This window comes from Artemia sp. Qi Xiang Cuo, chromosome 6 (genome assembly GCF_049724085.1).
Source record: "Artemia sp. Qi Xiang Cuo chromosome 6, ASM4972408v1, whole genome shotgun sequence".
Lineage (NCBI taxonomy): Eukaryota > Metazoa > Arthropoda > Branchiopoda > Anostraca > Artemiidae > Artemia > Artemia sp. Qi Xiang Cuo.
Window position 1 is genome coordinate 39,382,964 of NC_142799.1, and position 19,137 is coordinate 39,402,100.

Consider the following 19,137-nt stretch of genomic DNA (forward strand, 5'->3'; position numbering starts at 1 on the left):
AAAATCACGATGGCGTTTTGTTAGAGATTTAGAAATAAAGATTTTAGAACCAACCAATTTTGATCTACTTGAGAACACACTAAGAATTGTCTCAAAAATAGAAAATTTCACAAACACTGGGGCTAGTATATTATTCGCCGACCTTAAAAAGTTTAATTTTGACCTTTAAACCACAGAAAATCACGATTTTGGATACCCGAAATTCCCATTTTTTATGACGCTACATTCAGACCTGTGTTGCCAGATGGTGCGCATTTGCGCCATTTGGGCGCTTTTTTGAGGCGGCGGCGCTTTAAATTTTACAGGTATGCGCATTGCGCCATATTTGCGCATTTTCGGAAATTTCGGCGCAAATTGGGCGATTTTTGGCCTCCTCATGAAAAAATAGGGATTTTTAGGTACCTCACAGTTATTTTATGTCGAGAAATATAGAGGGTGACGTTCGAAATCTTAATAGCGCGAAACTTCAAATTACAGTAGCATGGTTAGCGGATAGAGACCTGTAAAACCAAAAATGGGAAAGTGGGCAAATTTCCAGAAAACATACAGGAAAGAGTGGGAAAAGCAGGCTGAGCTGAAAGATTAGCTGAAGCCTGTAGACAGTGACCCAACTTCAGCATACTGCCCTGTCTGCAAGTCCACCCTGAGGGCTCACTTGGCTGATCTCAAGCGCCATGCAGAAGGGATGAAGCACAAAGCTGAAATGAGAAAATTGCTGCCACCTGATAGGACACCTACACTTGAGCGAGTTGGTAAGCACACTGTGGTTAGCAGCATTGTTAATTGTACAGTATAGAAGCCCCCTTTGAACATGAAGTCATTTCTAGGTTGATTTTTTTGATTCTTTAGGTAGGCGTGGTCTCTGTAATGCTGTGTTGATAGTGATGAAATCAATAGGAAGCCCCTTCTATTTCCCATGTGTTTTCCTCAGTCTAGCAGGCCAGCCCTTTTCCATGCACCCCAGATAAACCACACTGCACCATGAGAAAAATAGATGGGCTTTATTATTTGTTCATAACTGTTTTTGCAAATAGAGTTTGTTTACATTGTATAAGGTCTCAAAAGAAATGCGAGGAGGAGGGGCACTTTTGGTTACAACTATCCACCATGCCAACTAGTAAGTAACTACTGTAGATATGAGAGTAGAGATAGAATGATGCATGTACCCTACTCAGCTTTTACATATACCCTATATGAGAAAATGTATTAGTATGCTATGGGGTTTGAGCATGTACAGAGGTTTGTGCATGGTACATGGAAAAGGGCTAGTGTACTAGACTGGCAGTGCCCCTATTTTAATTTTTAAATGGAGTAAGTGACAGTGGTTCCCTTTAGTAGATATGCAGCAACCATATTGATTTGAAAGGAGAAAAATAATGGTTCAGCATTCAGAAAAAAAGAAAAAATTGGGGTAAAATTTGATTATAGCAGCTACTCCAGTTCACCCATTTTAAGTCCAATTCCTATGCTTTTTTGGGCTGAGATGTTGCCAACAATTCCTATAAAGGTTGTCCCCCTTTTTACTTTTTTGATTTTTCTATTTTTTTTGAATAAAGTAGAGGAGTGTTTGAAGATTTTGAAATTGACGAAGGAAAGGCAGGGTTGAACACGGTTGAAAGGCAGGGTATCAGAAGCAATATGTAATGCACATACACAGAAATGCTTAAATTGTGACTTACCCCTGATCTACTTCAAACCCTCCCCTACTTTACGGAAAAAAAGGAAAATCAAAAAAGTAAAGAGTGGGACAACCTTTACATAAGGTGTAGCTAACATCTCAGCAAAAAGAATTATCAAAATCGGGCTACAAATGCGTGAACTGGAGCGGCTGCTATGGTAAAGTTTTACCAGAAGTGGACACTACCAAATGGTTTTGGTGTAGTGAAATACTGAACCTAAAAAGGAATCATCAGAATTGACCTAGAAATTTGGATGGGCATCCATGCTACATAATTATTGCAGCATCTAGTACTAGACCACATAGTGGTAGATTTGAAGATCTTGCACAGGTGTGTTCTAAACTGTCAGTCTAGTCACAGTGGACGTAATGGACCTTATTCTGGTGCAATTAGTCATGCCATGCAAATATATTGGCTGGCTCTACATTTAACAGTTGTACTACAAATACCTAAAACTGGCAATGTTGATTTTCCTTCTTTAAGTCTGGCCTTAAAAACGCTTACAGTGCTTTCCACCCTAATATTTACAAGCCATTTAGTAAACTTCTCCAAAACTAGCAGTCCCTAGTACTCACCCTTTCCCGGACAGACAATTGCTGTCCAATCTAACAGTTGTATGATGTTTAGATATCGTGTTATAGTTGCTGAAATTGTTCTTTTCCATGCAAAGCAAAATATGAGCTAGAACTCGCAATAAAATAATACGGTTTGTAATTCGACAATGCAGTGTACTATTACGTCTATGTTTGATGTTCAGAGGTAAAACTAATTGCTTAAAATGGTGAAATGACTCTACCTTAATGGTGCAATGATAAACCTTCTTGCATAAGTTCTTATCATTCTACTCTAGTGGTAACTGTTGCAGGCCCGTAAATGGTGGGGGGGGGGCCTGATTTTGATATATTTTATTCATTTTTAACACAGTTTTTCGGTCACGATGGCAGGAATGGGTTCCTAGCCTGTTGGTCATGACAGAATTGTCAGGAGACTGGAAAAATTACTAAGAAGGGACAGAAATACCGACAAAATCTTTTTTTGGCAAAAAAGGATAATTCACATGCTCATTTTAGTGCTAAAACAGCTGAAATCAGCAAAAAAGCCAAAAATGTATGGCCTTCGGCTGAGGTTTTTTTAGTGTTGAAAACTACTGAACTAAAAGATAGAGAAGTACAAAAAAATCGGCCTTTGGCCGAAAATGTGGTAAATGTTTATTGACCCCCCCCCCCTCCACCAGGTTTTGGTGAAATGACGGGCCTGAACTTTTGTCATAGCCTACTAACTAATAAAATAAGATCAAAACCTCACAACATTTTTTTTCAGGTTTTGTTGCAAAAACGATTGCGTCCAAGAAGGCAGAGCTGGCAATAGCGTGTCATATAGCCTGTCATTCATCAACACGTAGTGTAGACCACCTTACATATTTGATGAAGCAGAAGTTGAAGGCCTGTGAGGAACTGCGTCTTCACAGAACTAAATGTAGTATGCTCATTAAAAACGTGATAGCCCCAGAAATGCCATCTGAAATAATAGCTGATGTTGGTGGAAACGAGAATTCGTTGATTCTGGACGAATCAACAGACGTGTCAGTCGCGAAATATATGGCTGTGTGCATTAGGTAACAGTAAGCAAAACTGAAAGTGATCAATACTGCTTTCCTAGGTCTCGTACAGGTTGTGACCACAACTGCTGTAGCTCTGTTAGATGCCCTGTGTGACTTTCTCGCCAAAATAGGGATCCAAATCAAGAAATGTGTGGGACTAGGTAGTGACGGGGCAAGCAACTTGGTGGGCATTCATAATTCGGTGTACACGCGACTTCGTGAGAAATCGGGTAACCCAGACTTCGTACTATTCAAGTGTATCTGTCATTCTCTTCATCTTTGTACCTCGAAAGCTGGTTTAGAGCTACCTACATCAATTGATTACATGCTACAGCAAACCTATACATGGTTTTCAATGAGCCCAATACGTAGAACTGCATATCAGCAAGTTTATGCCCTCCTAAATGACGGAGCTAAAGGCCGTGGTATGGTTCAGCTTGCGGCTACTCGATGGCTTTCATGATATGGGGTAGTAGAAACGATGCTAAGTTCTTATCTAGAACTATCTTCACATTTTGAGCGAGCTAGCCTCACTGAACGGTGCTATGCGGCCAGAGTTCAGAACGACATGTATAAGGACGAAGCAAGTAAATTGTACTTGCTGTTTTTGAAGCCGATTCTGAAAGAGTTTCAGAAGACCAACTTGCTATTCCAAAAGACTTCCGCTTACCATTTTTACCTTCTACAAGAGCTCGAGTCATTTGTGCTTACCTTACTAAGGCGATTTCTGCGCAGAAATAGTGTATCAATTGAAGTCAGTCTCGAATCTGGCCTCGAATTGATTTACCTGCCGGTTAGCGAAGTTGACTTCGGATACGAATTCCAAACTGCCCTTGATAACTCGTCAAAGTCGATTTCTGAAAAGGATGAAATCCTTCGGCGCTGCCATAACTTCCTGAAAGTAGTAGCTTCAAAGGCACTGAAAAGGTTGCCCCCTAATCTTGCCCTCTTAAAGAAAATCAAAGTCTTCTCTCCACAAATATGTCTCAACGGCATTACGAGGCCACGCTTCCAAGAGCTGCCACTTTCTCTTCTTAAAGGGCGTGACTTGAGTCAACTAGAAAATCAGTGGCGAAATTTGCTTCAGGTTGACTGGGTCGAATTATTCAAAGGGGAGTTGCCGGTGAGTGCGGAAGTGTTCTGGTTCGGTGTTGGTGACTACAAAGACATGTTGAATCGAAAGCCTTTCTTCGATATTGCCCAAGCAGCACTTTCAGTTCTTAGCATGCCAATCAGCAACGCCGTAGTCGAGCGAGTGTTTTCGGTCATGAATGTGGTAAAACACAAAATTCGAAACAGGATGCAGCTGAAGATGCTGAACTCTGTTGTGACCATTCGACTTTGGCTGAATTGCCAAAGCAAGTGCTGCAAGGATCTTGATCCCACGCCTGCTATGTTAAACCGATTTACAAGTGATATGTATACTGATATCCTAGAATCACCTGAAGAAGACGAAGATGAAGACGACAGTTATCAGGAAGTTCTGTATGATATAGAGGAAGGGTTTGCTGTGTTCTAAAAAGCTCATTTTCTTGTTTTCTTTTTGTGTTCTTGAAGTTGATAGCTGATCTCGATGGCTAGTCCATAGCAAATAATGTTTAAACACAAAATAGATGCAAAAACTCTGTTTACATCACAATATATTAGTGGGAAAAGATCATTATAAGCTACTGGTGCTGCTAGAAGATGGGATTTGTTAAATAGATTATAGGCTCACGTGTGTACATTTAAATTTTCCTTTGAATCTCTCATTGGCTGTTGACCTTTCAGACCTAAAAATTGAGCTATAAGAAAGAGGCCTTCTCTGTCTCTACGGTTAGTGGATATAGACTTGTAATGACGTCGTAGATTTGCGGAAACCTCTAACAACTGTCCGGAGTGTGGTGTGCTCCCCCCGAACAAATGTGCTGAAAAGCAGTAATAACGGCGGCCGTGTTTGTTTGTTTTTTTTCTTTGACTCGGTTCCTCTTATCGTCCGAACTTGCATTTTCAAAAGAGTTCTCCCACGTCACATACTTTAAGAAGACAAAGCGGCAGCTATTGGGAACTTGGAGCTTTGGGAGCTTTGGTTTCCTATACAAAAAATAGAAGAAGACGCGAAAATGCGCCGTAGGCGCATTTTCGCTTCTCTGGCTGCGCGATCTTGTGTCAAGCATCTGGCAACACTGTTCAGACTGGTGGACTTTAGGTCAGTATCCGACTGCTGCACCCACCCTCTTGAAAATCAAGTGAGAAAACATTTTTGCTTTGGTACCACTAATGTGTATCCATCTTTATTTCTGATTTTCCCAAGGCGTGACCGTGTAGAGCCAACAGATATTGAATTCCAGAAGGGGGCTCATTTGAAAGGCAATTAATATATCTAATGCGCTTTTTAGATAACAAAATAAAACAAACAGCAGTAACATACTGCTTTCCAGACTATTAGAACTTTTTTCGAACTTTTCCACCCTCTTGCGTCACAGAACATCGATTTAGGCATGATTACGGCTAAAATGCTGAAAAATGCTAGTTTTAATACGACCAATCAGTTTTTCATGGTCTAAACTTATAGCTGGAAATTTACAACCACCTTTCTTTAGAAACAAGGAAAATCGCATTTAGTATGAGTTGAATAACTTTGAGGCTGTCTTTTTTTCCAAGGGTGATCACATTCGAGCCACAGGTCTTTGTATCACGAGGTGGCTTACTTCAACAAAAATTAGAAGATCGTGTGGGTTAAGTATGTCAAAAATCCCTGTTTTCTTTCCCAAATTTCATTACGTGTCCACCGTTGTAAGTTGAAACCGCTGGGAGAAAAGAAAATTTGATCGGTGTCACAAATCAATGCAGCCATTTTTTTCCAAATTAGTGTTTGACTGAGTGTACACGGACCTGTCTACATTTCCTGTAAGTTTAAAATAAATCACAGTCTAAAAATAAATTAGGGCCTGTTTTTGAAATCCTGAATATATACAATAGAAGCTAGTTTCAATGTTGTCTTTACTGGAGTCCCCTTCTCTCCAAAGACTTGTGGGTTTAATTTCCCCGTCGACTGTAAATACAAATTTATGGGCCCGTTTCTATTGTTTGTAATCCATTTTTAATAATCTTTCTAATTATACTATTGAGAACTGTATACGTGAAGTAAGAAATGTTAGAAATAGGGACAATTGATCGTTCTTTGAATCAACGTATCAACGTAATTAAATTGTCCAAAGACGGGATATGTTATATACGCAAGACTGAAACGTTTCTGTTCTGTTAGGGAGAGCCCAAGGGAGTTCAAACCAAGGACAAGAAGATTCGACGGTGACAGTAGTATGACCCATATAACCATAAAAAGGTTGGTATCCCTTATCATTGCTCCACGGAGAACGAGACACAGATAAAGTTCACATAATACATACATCCAAATGAAATTATTTTATTTCCATCATTGAACTTCAAAAATCCACGATTCCTTCACCAACGCTGTCAAAGTTTTCCTCCTTGCTAGCAGCCACACAACACTATATGAAGTACCCTGACAATGATGCCACTTGATTTGCCAACAATCTAATGTCTGCCTCGTTTGGTGGTTGGTGGCATTGATATAGCTTACAATTGTGATGAAGATACCGGCTTGTCATTTATTTTAAGGGTCAAGGTTGCATCTTTCTTTTTTTCCAAATGGCTTTGAATCCTACTGTAAAGAGATTTAAGAAGCATGTGTCACCTCATACCAATCTGGAGTCTGAAATTTCACTTCTCAATTTCCTCAGCCAAGTCTATGTCAATTGTTAAGTGAGTATATTTCACATCACCCTGGAAATGAGACATGGTTATACTTACTTTTTCTCGCACGTGGAACCCGTTGAAATGCACCGTTACCTCACTGTATATTGCAAAGTTACCTCACCGTGATGGTATCAAAGAGCAATCGAAAATATTACAACTCACCAAATGCAATAGGCAACGAGTACGTAACCTTTCCTTTGACTTTGGTCGCCTATGACAGGCCAACGGATATCGACGTTTAGTGGCAACCTTAACCTCGACAAAGTATGGCAATACCTTGTGCAAGCGGAAAAGTGAACCAGTTGATCTCCCGTTGCGTCAAATCCCGTCGATAGTAAACCCGGCCTTAATTCAATTATTTTAAACAAAGTTGTAGGAGGGGAGGGGGGCTGATGTTACACTTTCTCCTTTTGACAATGTCACCCCTCCCAAATTAAGCCTCTGGATCTGTGCTTGCTCAATTTCAGAAGGATTTTCAGAAGGATTTCAGAAGGATTCTACATTATATAACATAAACTTGCAATCATGGTGTATAGGCCAGGAATTTATAAACATAACCGCAATTCAATGTGCCCCGTAGGTAAACTTCAAGTTGAATGTAAAATAAGAGTTTTTGACTTTTTGCGTTGTTTTTGTGGTGGGGGGGAGGGGGCTCATCTAATCCAACATTTATATGATGTGGTCCCTTTGGCTTTTTCAAAGTCATAAGAGCTTAACAGTACTTTACTTATTTTTGGGCCTCTTGATGCCCTCCTTTTCCGAAAAAATTATTGGGTTCCCTGGGTAAAGGGATTGTTCCCTGAAACTTTCAAATCGATTGTGAAGCCAAGATCAAAGATACCTCCAATTTTTCTAAAATAAAATCCCGCTGTGAACAATGGCAATTTGTACAATTTAGAAGTCTTGCACCTGAGCCTATTGGTTCATGGTATCCCTTTAGGGCCACATGTAAGGTCTTTTGATTATTTTGAAAAAATGGTAAGTAAAAAATTTGCATCCCATTCCGTAAAGGTCACAGGGGTGCCTGAAAGCAAAAAGGGTGCTGGAGGAAGGTCGGTTGCCCTCCAGTGACTTTTGCTCATTAATAATTACTTTGGAGCTTGTACAATCAGATGATTCCCTCTCAAGTTTTTACAACCACTCCCTCGAAGTTAAATATACAATGTACAATCAAATGAGCCCCTCTCGAATTTCTACAACCATCCTATCTATGCGAAATGACCGAAAGAAAACACATAAAAGACTGTTGAGTCATCGCTAGTACGTTGAAATTAATTCGTGCAGAGCAATAGCCCGCGAATAACTGCTACGAATTACGCTCTGTGGAGAAGGTTTGTGTTTCTCCATCACACCTTATCTACAAGACAAAAACGTAAAAAAAACATATGCGGCTGCTGATTATGTGGAAACGGCTACAATTATGAAAGAAAGAGAGCTTCTTATTATAATTCCGATTCTAGTTGTTAAGTTCCGTTCAACAGTTTATAAGAGAGATAATTCTGGCAAGTAAAAGTCCAATTTAGTTCAAAAGGCATGAAAAGAGATCTCAAAGGGTACAAATACACTAGATAACGATGCGGTGCACACAATAAAAGCAACTGTACTATTTGATTAGCTGCCTATCTAGTTCCAGTTCCAAAATTTGCAGCAGGGTATATGAACTACCAATAAGTCCTTTCAAACCTTTGGCTCTCCAAAAAGTATCATCAGATATTTAGAAATCCATTGTCCTCATCTTTAACCAAGTCTTCTTATCAATTAAAACAAACCAATCATCCCAAATAAACTTCCTAATTCTATTGATTGATTGTGGGAAGTATGGGTACTTGAGTCACCTTTTCCCAGCAGTTTAAGACCTATAGGCCGGTCAATACCAATACGGCACTTCATGTTCAATCCCGCCCTCTTCTGCACTCTCCAAAACAAATGATGAATAACCTACATCTTATTAATGACTTCATTATGCATTAATAACCACTAATCAATTAGACTGTTCTTTAAAATAGCAATAGATGCCTAAAAAATCTTTCTATCCACGTGCCAAGCCAAGTTAGAATTTAGGATTTCAGTGTAGGTATTTGGAATATTAGCCATATAGCAGAGAGGTTTAAGGGAAATAGTCTCCACACCCAGTGGCTGAAAATTAAATAAGACATGCTGGATAGTTTCATCGGTTGAGAAGCAGACCTGGAATAGAGGGGAGTGATGTAACCCCCAATTAAATAACAAACTATTGAGAAGAAGGGCACCTGATTTCAGACGGTAGTATAGCACTGTGTGTAATCTAGTATGAAAAAGAGATAAAATCAATTTACTGTGATTAACATTAGATCTTTGCCTAATAATATCAAGTGAATTGAGGTCAGAGAGAGGACTTGGGTTTAACAAAGAAGCCTTGGCTGCCAAGAAATCAGCAGTATCATTATATTATATTTGATACCTTTACGGCTTGGAACATGTTGGAAATAAATTTGGTTGCCTTTAGACTGGAGGTTCATAAGCTGTCTTCTATTGTTGAATAGCTCTGTATCATTGGCAATTCTATTAATTTTTTGAGCAATAGTATTGCCGATTTGGGTCAGAAAGGCTAAGAATGTTCTCCTCTACGATGCTATAATTTATGAGAACTTCTAGGGCCAGGCGAATGGCACATAATTCAGCTGACAAAATGGAAGATTCCAAAGGAAGGGGTGAAAAAAGGTTAAGGTTCTGTAATGGAATACATACTCCTACTCCAGCTCTCTCACCCTGAACAGCTCCATCAGAATAGATTTTCCTGTGATTAAGGTATAACTTCAAAATCTGATCAGCCAGAAAAGTATGAATCTCGAGACTGAGAATTTGGTTTTAATTCGATGGAATAAGGTCTCCTTGACAGATAGGTACACTCGTTTCACAAGGTGGAGTGTCAGTAAATGGATACGTAGAGGGGGAATACTGACTTAACTTTCGGACATCTGGTTGAAATTGATCCTAAGATGATTGGCCATCGGTGCCAGCTGCCTTCAAAGCCAAGATATCATTATTCACAAGAAGCTTGTTTCCATAAGCTTGAATTTGCGAAAAGTATTTCTTCCTTTGACTGGATGCTCTTTGACTTATGGAAACCAAATCAGACAGTTGTTTTAGTTTAGACAGAGGAGTATCCCTGTGCAAACCCAGAGCAATTCGAATGGCTGAATTTTGTAAAGATTCCAGGGTTTTAAATGCAGATGATGAACGAATTGAGAAGCATTGGATTCCATATTCTAGATTAGATCAGATATATCTACCAAAGCCCATTGTAGATTCAAAATTAATCGGGAAAATATGCTTCATTACTAGTGAGTTATCAGCTTTTGTCAATTCTAATTTTCTTTCGTGAATTGTTTTGAAGGCTTCACCGATATAGCACTGCGGTATATTATCTGCACCATAATGCATTTCCGTAGATCACTTGTCTATGTCGAACCTAACATTCGCCCATACCTTTTGAATGAAGCAGACTATAGAAGAAATTGAGAGAATTTGTCATGACAGATTTTAACCAAACCAAAAGCAGTATTATTGTAGAACTTTTAGAAGTCATTTTCCATGAAGTAATATACCTGTGGAATGTTTATCCAAAAGGATCATTTTTGAGAACTAAAAATTTTGATTGCCTAGTTATGGTAAGCTATGGGGTTACCTACATCTGACAATATAAAATTTTTTTTCTTTATATCTGAGCAATAGGAAATTGTCACTTACTCTTATATAGGGTAAAATTCTACTTTAGCTACTTTTGACTATCTTGGAAAGGGGTTAGGTTAGGAAAATGAGACTTTCAGGGATGGGTCTACAGGCTAAAGTAGCCTATGTCCTGGGAAGATATTTTGAAGTACCCACCTCCACTCCTACTCCCTCTAGAGGGTCCTGACCTTTAAAAATATGTGAGTTATAGAAGTGAAACCTTGCAAAATAGATCTTCTGCTTAAATGAAGTAAAACAAAATTGTTTTCAGCTTCACAACAGCGCTCAATCCCAATTTATAAGGTTTTAAAGATATGCAAATACATTTCCTAAATTTTGGAAATAAACTATTATATGGCTTAAAATTCTGCTCAAATAAATGAAATTGCATTTTCAGAGCTAAAGCCAGAGAAAAAGAAACTGATAACTGAAAATTAATGTAAAATGTTGTTTTGTCAAAATTTCAATGGGTATAGACCTGTCATATAGGCAGATTTCAGGACCCTCTAGAGGGAGAAGGAGTAGAGATAGGTACTTCAAAATACCTTCCCGGGACATACTTTAGCCTGTAGACCCATTCCTGAAAGTTTCATTTTTCTATCCTTACCCCATTCCAAGATAGCCAAAAGTAGCTAAAGTAGAATTTTACCCTTATATAGAATGCAGTGTAAAGTCAAACAGAAGACAATATCTTGCTTTCTCCTATTATGTAGAATTATAAAAAGTCATACAGATGACTTTTTATACCTCATGCTATTATAGAGCAAGCAAAAATAAAGCCATACAGATGACTTTTTATACATCTCACTATTATTGAGAAAACAAGAATAAAGTCATACAGATGACTTTTTATATCTTATACTATTATAGAGCAAATATGAATAAAGTACTGCAGATGACATTTTTTTTATATATGTCAAACTGGAGATACAACAGAAAACCCATTTTGTATGGATTAATTCAAGACACTGTTATGCAGTAATTAATGCTTAGCATTGTTTCCAATGTGTTGACAATATTTAAACTGTTGTTTTTTGGGGCTTAGGGTGAGAAAAAGGTACCTAGGTTAGGTTAGGTTACATATTTAATATATGCTATGCTTTACAAATGACTTTTTATACCATGTATGTTTGTAATTATATATTTCTATATCTAGAGGAATGATGAAGAATGATATAAAGTGTTCTGTTTGACTTTTTAAACATCAAATTATTGTTGAGAAGTACAAATAAAGTTATACAGAAGACATTTTGGTTTTATTATTTAATATATGATCCACTAAAATGTCATACAGAACAAAGTACATTACCCCACTGATACATAATTAAACTGTTGTTTTTTGGGGTTTAGGGGTAGAAAAGGGTACCTAGGTTAAGTTTGGTTACATATTTAATATATGCTATGCTGTACAAATGACTTTTTATGCTGTGTATGTTTGTAGTTATATATTTCTATTTCTAGAGAAATGATGGAGAATGATATAAAGTCTTCTGTATGACTTTTTAAACATCAAATTATTGTTGAGAAGTACAAATAAAGTTATACAGATGACATTTTGGTTTTATTATTTAATGTATGATCTTCTAAAATGTCATACAGAAGAAATTATATTACTCCACTGATACATAGAGAAAACAACAAAAAGTCATTTGTAAGAATTTATTCATGTTTGCTCTATACTAATATGAGGTATAAAAAGTCATCTGTAAGACTTTATGTTTGCTCTATAATAGCAGGAGGTATAAAAGGTCATCTGTATGACTTTATTTAAGTTTGCTCTATAATAGTATGAGGTATATAAAGTCATCTGTATGACTTTATTTATGTTTGCTCTATAATAACAGGAGACATAAAAAGTCCTCTGTATGACTTTATTCATAATGCTTTATAGTAGAATTATATGTTAAAAAGTCATCTATATGACATTATTTAGGCTACTCTATAAATGAAATCATGTAGGCATACGCTATAAAAATTCATTTGTATGACTTTTTGTGGTTTTCTCTATGTACTAGCAGGAGGCATTAAAAGTCATCTGTATGACTTTATTGAAGTTTGCTCTATAAAAGAAAGGCATAAAAAATCATATGTAGGACTTCATTCATATTTTCTCTATAATTGTATGAGATATAAAAAGCCATCTTTATGAATTTATTTATGTTTGCTCTATAATATCAGGAGGCATAAAAAGTCATCTGTTTGACTTTATTCATAATGCTTAATAGTTGAATGATATATTAAAAAGTCATCTGTATGACTTTATTTAGGCTGCTCTATATATGAAATCCTGTAGGCCTAGGCTATAAAAAGCCATCTGTATGACTTTTTGTTGTTTTCTCTATGTACTAGCAGGAGTTATAAAAAGTCATCTGTATGACTTTATTGAAGTTTGCTCTATAAAAGAAAGGCATAAAAAGTCATATATAGGACTTCATTCATGTTTGCTCTATAATATTATGAGGTATAAAAAGCCATCTGTATGACTTTATTGATATTTGCTCTATAATAGCAGGAGACATAAAAATTCATCTGTATGACTTTATTCATAATGCTTTATAGTAGAATAATATATTAAAAATTCATCTGTAGGACTTTATTTATGGTTGCTCTATAAAAGCAGGAGACATAAAAAGTCATCTGTATGACTTTATTCATTATGCTTTATAGTAGAATGATATATTAAAAAGTCATCTCTATGACTTTATTTAGGCTGCTCTAGGCTATATATGAAATCATGTAGGCCTAGGCTATAAAAAGCCATATGTATGACTTTTTGTTGTTTTCTCAGTGTATCAATAGGGTAGGCTGATATAATTTTTTCTGTATGACATTTTAGTGGATCATATATGAAATAAGAAAACCAAAAGTCTTCTGTATAACTTTCTTCATACTTCTCTAGGCCTATAATAATTTAATGTTTAAAAAGTCATACAGAAGACTTTAGCCTAGGCTATATCATTCTCCATGTTTAAAGGAAACACAATATTGTCTTTTGTTTAACTTTATAGTACTTTCTATATAAAGGTAAATGACAATATTTGTTGCTTAGTGCATAAAGAACCAATGACTTTAATAGTCCAACATTGCTCACCCTAAGCTATGGGTCTATGCCTGGAGCATTTTGTAAATTTGGGGCAGTTTATATTACAAATCCAGACTACAAACAAGGTGAGCATACCAACCATTGCCTTTTTTATCCTCTTTCTAAATATATTAGTCATTTGACTTAGAAACTCAATTCTACCCCCTTTATTGACCCTGAAACCTTTACCCTGACCTTTAAAAATCTGTGTGTTATAAAAGAGAAACCTTGCAAAATAGATCTTCTGCTTAAATGAAGTTCAACAAAATTGTTTTTGGCTTCATGACTTTCCTCAATCCCAATTTATTAGGTTTTAAAGATGTGCACATACATTTCCTAAATTTTGAAAAAAAAAAACAACATTCATATGGCTTAAAACTCAACTCAAATAACAGGGATTGCATTTACAGAACTAAACCTAGAGAAAAAGAAACTTGAAAACTGAAAATTAAGGTAAAATGTTGTTTTGTCAAAATTTCAATAGGTAGCCTATAAACCTGTCATGTATGCAAATTTTAGGACCCTCTAGAGAAAGAAGGAGTGGGTTTAGGTACTTAAAAATAATTTCCCGGGACATAATGTAACCTGTAGATCCATCCCTGAAAGTTTTATTTTTCTAACCCAAGCCCTTTCCAAGATAGCCAAAAGTAGGTAAATTAGAGTTTTACCGTGAAAATATATACCCTAACTTCCCCCCCCCCCTAATGTGCAAATATATACCCTGAATTGGTATATATAGGGGTGGGGGTAAAATTCATTTCCAACAGAAAAGATTATTATATTTAGAAAGAGCATAAAAAAAGGCATTGAGTGGTATGTTTACTTTATTCATAAGTCAATAATATGAATAACAAAAAATTTACCCATAATTTAGCCTGTAGACCCATCCCTGATTTTTTTTTTTCCTAACCTAACCCCTTTCCAAGATAGGTTAGCTAAAAGTAGCTAAAGTAGAATTTTACCCCCCCCCCTCCCTAATGTGCAAATATACACCCTGAATTGGTATATATATAGGGGGGGGGGGTAAAATTCATTTCTGACAAAAACGATTATTATATTTGGAAAGAGCATAAAAAAAGGCATTGATTGGTATGTTTACTTTATTTGTAAGTCAATAATATGAATAACAAAAAATTTACCAAATTATGTCCCCTTTCCAAGATAGCCAAAAGTAGCTAAAGTAGAATTTTACCTGGGGGGGGGTACATTTTATTTTTGATGTAAATGAGAGGCAAGTTTAAACTTGCCCCCTCCCCCTTTATGTGCAAATATATACCCTAACTTTCCCTCTCCCCCCTAATGTGCAAATATATACCCTGAATTGGTATATATAGGGGTGGGGGTAAAATTCATTTCCAACAGAAAAGATTATTATATTTAGAAAGAGCATAAAAAAAGGCATTGAGTGGTATGTTTACTTTATTCATAAGTCAATAATATGAATAACAAAAAATTTACCCATTATTTAGCCTGTAGACCCATCCCTGAAGTTTATTTTCCTAACCTAACCCCTTTCCAAGATAGGCTAGCTAAAAGTACCTAAACTATAATTTTACCCCCCCCCCTAATTTGCAAAAATATACCCTGAATTGGTATATATATGGGGGGGGGGGGGTAAAATTCATTTCTGACAAAAATGATTATTATATTTAGATAGAGCATAAAAAAGGCATTGAGTGGTATATTTGCTTTATTTGTAAGTCAATAATATGAATAACACAAAATTTACCAAATTATGTCCCAGGAAGGTATTTTGAAGTACTTGCCCCCACTCCTTCTCCCTCTAGAGGGTCCTGGCCTTTAAAAATCTGTATGTTATAAAAGTGAAACCTTGCAAAATAGATCTTTTGCTTAAATGAAGTACAACAAAATTGTTTTCAGCTTCACAACTTTGCTCAATTTCAAATTATACTACTACTACTACTAACAACTCACCACAGCACCAAGCCGCCTGAGGCCAACACAGCTATGCATGCTCCTCCTCCACCCCAATCTACTCAAAGCCTCCCTTTTTAAACCCACCCACGAAGTTCCCATTTCCTTTAAATCTTTCTTTATGACGTCCTCCCACCCCAGACAGGGATGACCTGCTTTCTGTTTAGCCCTAGATGGTAGACAAAAAGAACAATCTTTGGCAATCTGTCATACTTCATCTGAAGAATGTGTCCTAGCCATCTCAACTTTTCTTTCATTATAGCCCTAAAGAGCGGTATTGAACCATACTTTTTGTACAGCCTATTGTTTGAAATACAGTCAGTCAGCTGGGTGCCCAGAACAATCCTTAAGCAATTTCTCTGGAAAACATCTAGTAAATCTTCATCCAATTTTCAGAGCATCCATGCTTCAGATCCATATTTGACTACTGTCATCGCTGTAGCTTATAATATTCTAATCTTGGTTTGCAGACTTATCTCTCTTTTCTTCCAAACTTTTTTTAACTGTGAAAAAACACCCTGAGCCTTGACTATTCTACTTTTAACTTCTTCACTGCTCCCGCCATATTTACTAATAATACTACCAAGGTAAGTGAAGCTGCCCACCTGATCAATCTTTTCATTTCCCAATGTCACATTTTCATCTTCACTTATTCCTAGCCTTAGTGACTTAGTCTTCTTCAAATTATTTTTCGAACCTATTCTAGCCTCTTGAACTCGCGAAACCTCTAAAAGTTTAATCATTTTGCTCACACATTCATCTAGGATGCTTAATTCGTCAGCATATTCTTACGTCCAGGAGACTTTTTCCTCCCAATTTGATTCCATGGTCTTCCATTGCCTTTCCTGTGCTCCTTAATACAAAATCCATGAAAATAATCCATATAAAGAGAGATAGAACACAACCCTGCTTAACTCCTGATTTAATACAAAACCAGCTGCTAACCTCATTTCCTACTCTAACCTCATTTCCTTTAAAATTATAAGGTTAAGATATGCATATACATTCCTAAATATATAAAATAAAAAACTTGATATGGCTTAAAATTCTACTTGAATAACAGGAATTGAATTTTCAGAACTAAAGCCAGAGAAAAAGAAACTGAAAATTAAGGTAAAATGCTGTTTTGTCAAAATTTCAATAGGCATAGACCTGTCATGTAGGCAAATTGGTAAATTTTTTGTTATCCATATTATTGATGTACATATAAAGTAAACATACGACTTGATGCCTTTTTTTATGCTCTTTCCAAATATAATAATCATTTTGTTGGAAATGAATTTCACCCCCAGCCTTATATATACCAATTTTAGTGTATATATTTGCACATTAGGAGGGTTGGGGTAAATTTTATTTCTTATGTAAATGAGAGGTAAGTATAACCCCCCCCCTAATGTGCAAATATATACCCTGAATTGGTATAGAGATGGGGGTAAAATTCATTTCTGACAAAAATGATTGCTATATATGGAAAGAGCATAAAAAAAGGCATGGAGTGGTATGTTTACTTTATTCATAAGTCAATAATATGAATAACAAAAAAATTACTGGCACATTTCAGGACCCTCTAGAGGGAGAAGGAGTGGAGGTAAGTACTTAAAAATACCTTCCCATGACATAATTTAGCCGGTAGATTCATCCCTGAAAGTTTCATTTTCCTAACCTAATCCCTTTCCAAGATATAGACAATAAGATAATAGACAAAAGTAGATAAAGTAGAATTCTACCCACATAGGAAATTGCCTAGGCCTACACAATTTGGGCTGTATATTTGTGCATGAGGGGGGGGCTGAGAAAAGAAGAGGAAAATGTATCATCTTAGAGGGTCCATATGGGGCTTAAAATTGTATTTTCAGTTATTATTATATTCAGAAAGAGCATTAAAAAGGCATTAAGTGGTATGTCTACCTTATTTGGTGGTCAGTAGGGCCTAATGTAAAGTGCCCCAAATTTACCAACATTTGTATTTAATTTTGTCTTGCAGCCTAGATTTGTTTTGCTATAAATAAGTAAACATTTTCATATTTTCATTATAGCCTATTTTGCTTGTTTTTATTTTTGCTATATCTTGAATTTCATTTTAATATCACAAAGTTTGTCTAAATTCATCACAAGTTTGTCCCTTTTAGAGAAGATAGGCCTAGGGCCAAGGTAGATACTTCAAAAAACCTTCCAAGGGCTTTGCACTTGTTCCTGAATTTTTATTTACATATATTATCCAATTTCCAAGTTAGCAAAAAACAAGTATTCTGGAATTTTACCTTTCTATCAATTAGATTTTTGGAGTTGCTTCTTGTTTAGGCAAATATGCAGTTTTCAATATAATTTAGCTAAGGTGAAAGTGAATACATCATTTGATGCTTTTTTAGGCCTATGCTCTTTCATATATCAATCATTCTAACGTTGTTTACAAGCTTTGTAGCAAATTTTGTCAGTTAGAGCATATGAAAATGCTGAATTAAGCTAGTTTCTGATTTAACATATTTGTCCACTATCTAGGGAACAAATGGAAATGCCATGCTTGACAAAAGGTTTACATTGTTTCTATTTGCAGTAGAACTACTGAAAAAATTGTATTGTCTGATGGCAGCTGGGACTGCATGAAACACAAGAGGGATATTCTGGAAGAGCTGCTTGTGAGCAAAGGGAGAATTACAGGAAGATCAATCTTCTGTTTTGATCAGGAGCTGACTCTAGTGTCTTATCTTGCTAAGCCATCAAAAATGGTCCTGCTTCTGTCAACTTGCCATGAGGGTACCAGTATCATGTACCCAATCCAGAAGCCTGAGATCATTGAATACTATAATAATACCAAAACAATGTTAAAACATTTGACCAACTGTGTAGCTCAATGTCAGCCACTTGGAAGGCCAACAGGTGGCCCATGTCCATGTTTTATGGGCTGATCAACATCCAATGCATCACCAGTTACGTCATCTAGTCATTCACTATCTCCAAATCTGGCAGAAAACCACATTCACGAAAGGCTTTCGCGAATGTTCAGTCCAAAAAGTTGACCCAACCATATATGGCTGCTCATTTAGAAACCTCAACTTAGCAGCACTTGATTAGACTCTATATAAGTCAAACAACAGAGTTGATGGGTGAAATAGATTTAATGACGTCTGTAGAAGGGGGGAGGGATGATCTGTAGCCTTTGCTTAGTGTACATTTGCTGAATGAATACCAACTTTGGCAACCACTATGAAAAGCTGTTCTGCAGTAAACACCATGTGAAGTTATGGATACCATGTGACTCCAAGAAATGACACCAATCTTTTGTCTTGTTTAATATATTTTCTGAAAATCTGATTCTGATAATTCCTGCTTACTTTTAAAATATACTTAAATGATGAGTTTTTGAAGTCACT

General features: G+C 36.5%; 2 protein-coding genes across 4 annotated transcripts in view; both read left to right on the plus strand.

Annotated features, from left to right (window-relative positions):
* Positions 1-565: 565 nt before the first annotated feature.
* LOC148951214 (uncharacterized) lies at positions 566-3,298 on the plus strand. Its single transcript, XM_089091030.1, has 2 exons — positions 566-752; positions 3,000-3,298. The coding sequence occupies exons 1-2, from the start codon at positions 686-688 to the stop codon at positions 3,296-3,298; spliced, it is 366 nt and encodes a 121-aa protein (XP_088947156.1). The 5' UTR covers positions 566-685.
* Positions 3,299-10,549: 7,251 nt separating this feature from the next.
* LOC148951215 (mitotic spindle assembly checkpoint protein MAD2B-like) overlaps positions 10,550-19,137 on the plus strand; it is an 83,454-nt gene continuing 74,866 nt past the window's right edge. For all 3 annotated transcript variants that reach the window (XM_089090182.1, XM_089090180.1, XM_089090181.1), the window contains exon 1: positions 10,550-10,688. In XM_089090182.1, coding sequence (XP_088946308.1) covers positions 10,551-10,688 — 138 coding nt within the window. In that variant the 5' untranslated portion in view covers position 10,550. The remainder of the gene's footprint in view (positions 10,689-19,137) is intronic.

Coding starts and splice junctions, on each gene's coding strand:
- LOC148951214 (XM_089091030.1), top strand. CDS start 686: ATGAAGCACAAAGCTGAAATGAGAAAATTGCTGCCACCTGATAGGACA. Junction 753..2,999: donor ACCTACACTTGAGCGAGTTG/GTAAGCACACTG, acceptor ATTTTTTTTCAG/GTTTTGTTGCAAAAACGATT.